General features: G+C 42.9%; 1 protein-coding gene across 1 annotated transcript; it reads right to left on the bottom strand.

The window, feature by feature from the left end:
• Positions 1-660: 660 nt before the first annotated feature.
• Positions 661-2,963, bottom strand: LOC308151925 (uncharacterized protein). The gene is made up of 2 exons (XM_080524822.1): positions 2,715-2,963; positions 661-2,510 (listed from the first exon to the last, which is right to left on the bottom strand). Exons 1-2 carry the CDS (start codon positions 2,863-2,865, stop codon positions 1,534-1,536), a joined length of 1,128 nt encoding a protein of 375 aa, XP_080380948.1. The 5' UTR covers positions 2,866-2,963; the 3' UTR covers positions 661-1,533.
• Between the last annotated feature and the right edge of the window lie 246 nt (positions 2,964-3,209).

Below are 3,209 nucleotides of genomic sequence, written 5' to 3'. Positions count from 1 at the left end.
TCCTTACTACCGTACTTTTCATAATGCACTTCCAACTTTTGTTTACACTTATGTGAATCTGCCTTTTTATTAGGGACATTTTCAGAAATGTCTTAAATAAATACGCTTCTGTCCTTGCTAGTTTGTAAGCTTTGGGTTGCCATGGAAATGAGAGCATGACTGACATGATGGAAGTTTATCAAACTTGCTACTAAAGGTCTATAATTAGTATGAGTCCTGAGCTATTCTTTTTCTCCCTCTGCTCTACAGGAAGGGGTCAGACGAGGTTGATCTGGTTCCGGCCCGTGAGGCAAACACTCGCTGTCCTCAGGTGGTCATAGCCTTCTATGAGGAGAGGCTCACCTGGACTGAGGATGAGTCACAGTAGCACCTGACAAATGTCCCTGTTCAAATGTCCCTGTTCAAATGTCAAATGTCAAATGGCCCTGACAAATGGCCCAAATGGCCCTGTTCCTGCCATGTTTTGCAAATAAAAAGACAAACAGAAAGAGATTGTCAGGTTGATTTATTTTCCAATGAGGAATAGGTTTAACACCCAATGTGACATATATGTATTTCAGATCTTTGCCACTAGGGGGTAGTATTTAGAAAACAATGTCAGATGTGTTCTATGTGGTCTAATAATCTGTTTTATATCCCCCATAATTTTTCTTGAAGGAGAAATGGATCCGGGTTCTTATGGGTTAAACATGATCATGTTTATTAAGACCCAGCAGAAGCCAACCAAATAAACATATGTTTATAGCCACTCTTCAGTCCTAAGCAATGGGAGGAACTAAACGAAATGATATGGGAAGGGAATTATAAAAGTTACGTTGTTTGATATCTCAGGGTATCCGCGGTGTCTTGAAAAGTATTAAAAGTTGATAAATCAATTTTGGGAAAATCAAGACCCTTAATAAGTATTAAAAAGTCTTATCACGATTTTATGAGGTCTTGAATTTTGTAGGTATTTTTCTGAATTAGACTCTGTCCAAAGAGTTTGAGTCCTAAAAACTTTGAGTAAAAGTTCGTGAATTTATTAGTTTGATTAAAAAACAAAGATGAACCGGAAATTCTGTTGTATGATAGTGGTCTAGTCTATTGCAAACTCAAACTGTTAAGTTAAAGGTCTCACTGATGTAAACGGTTACAGCTCGAAATGGCGGTGAGGTCTGGAAAAATATTGACAAGGTCTTTAAAGGTGCAAATGGTTGAAACAATAGGTCTACTAATTGTTTTGTTATACAGTTGAGAGATGGGACATGTGACCAATCTCAAACATCGATCTCTGGATGCAAAAGCTAACAAAGCCTACTACAATAATGGAGTAAAACAACCTTATATTTTGGTTTATGATAAGGTAATTATAGCTGCAGCAAGATCAACAAACAAAAAGGGGCTGCTTTTGCATAATCATTTCACAATACAAACATATAAATCGCAGTTGAGAGAATGTGGTGGAACGTTGTTTTATTTCACCAAATAATCAAGGTTACCAATCCAGACCAATTTGTAACAATCAGAATACACTATCATTTTCATAGTAATATTTTAACTCTTCAGCTGAAAATCTCCCTGCTGCTTAATCAGCATGTCAAAGTCCTTCACTGTCCTCAGAAAGAAGTCTTTGATGTGTTGGAGTTTCTGAGCAGCGATAATGCGGACCACCAGGGTCTCTCCTAGGGCCTTGGCCTCACAGGGGCGGTGCTGCACCCCATGGGACGTGTTCCTGAAGGGCTCCACCACCAGCAGGCCTGAGCCTTGGGATGGAGCTCCCTTCTGGGGCCTTGAGGCTGGTGTCTCCTGGATGTTCTTTGCCAGATAATTTCTATAAGTAAGCAACAGCTCTGTGAAGTTCTGCAGGTAGTACTGGTTTAGTTCAAGGCGGCTTTCTGATGCAGAATCCACGGCCATTAGACGGTTGCTGTGGATACGCATGTGCACGTGGAACGCGGCGCCGTTCAGCCACTGTTTCATCCCAGCCGAGCTCATGCGCCGCTGCATCAGCATGCGTTCCATGAAGTCCAGTAGCTCGTACCTCAACTTCCTGTCGTAGAGTTCTAGAACCTCCGCCATCTTGGTCTGGTTGTTGGCGACTCCGGAGACCTGCTTCAGGTACTCGCTGACGAGAGTGGCGATCTGAGAGGAGGTGTCCGCTCCAAAGATGCGCTGAATGGGGTCAAGGCGTGATACCTGCCCCTTTATCTGGTGGGCTAGGACCTCGAAGAGCAGGGAGAGAGCCAGAGCTACGATCCCCACCCCCCCGTAACTCACCTTGGTACTCCCCCCAAAGGCTGACGTCAGGTCCCGGTTGAAGGCTGTTAGCTGTTCAGATGACAGGTTCTGCTGGATGGCAGCGTATTGCTGCTCCAGAGCAGTGGTGGAGTTGAGGGAGAGCAGGGTGATGAGGGTGGGGTCCAAGGTGATGTCAGGGAGGATACCTGCTTGGCTCGCCACTTCATACAGACAGTTGACAGTCTCTGGAGTCTCTGGAGTGCAAGCATTGTTCCCCATGGTAGGACTGCTGTCTAGAACCATACAATACAATACCATACAATCATTATAATCATAAACCATACTTAATATACTAGAAAATAAATTACATTTCTTCATTAATTAAAATTAATACAATATATACAATACAGTGATGTATGATATAAAACACTACAATAGAGTATGATGTGTCCAAAAACTATATGATACAATGTAATACGATATGATGCAATACTCACAATGATACAATACACAATTCTGTGCTCCAAAGACTAACACATGGGCTCCGGGTCTGAGGGACGGTGTACTGTCCAGGACACAAACATCGTATAAGCAAACAGTGGATTGCAGGAGACACATTGATAAGAAAGACTTCATCCAATGGAACATGCTCAACGAATCAGATCATCGTCCAATGAAAAAGCAGGTCATTGTCACTAACTGATAGGGCGACAAAGAAGAGACATGGTGCATGTTTGTGTTGGGAAGGAATCTCAACAGTCTAAAAGCAGCTTCCTCTCCTCGTCTCCTCTTCTCTTCATGCATTTTAATCTAAGAACACTAGGCAGGTGATACTGTAGCAAAGCACAAGTAAGTAACTGGCGGCCATATTGCTTTCACCTGTCCTGTCTAATCATATCAGTGCACATGAAGGAAGGGAGACAAGGGGAGGAAGCCACATAAGAGCATTGAGACACAGCCTTGAATGGGAACATTACAACAGAGGCTGGTGG

Source organism: Nansenia antarctica, assembly GCF_963989245.1.
Source record: "Nansenia antarctica genome assembly, chromosome: 2".
Lineage (NCBI taxonomy): Eukaryota > Metazoa > Chordata > Actinopteri > Argentiniformes > Microstomatidae > Nansenia > Nansenia antarctica.
Note: the sequence above shows the minus strand (reverse complement) of the source record. Positions and strands in the feature narration are given on the sequence as shown.

Excerpts from the sequence above, each read along its gene's own strand:
- LOC308151925 (XM_080524822.1), bottom strand. The coding sequence starts at position 2,865 with ATGTTCCATTGGATGAAGTCTTTCTTATCAATGTGTCTCCTGCAATCC. Across the intron at positions 2,511-2,714 it reads GAATTGTGTATTGTATCATT|ACAGCAGTCCTACCATGGGG; the intron begins GTGAGTATTGCA and ends GTATGGTTCTAG.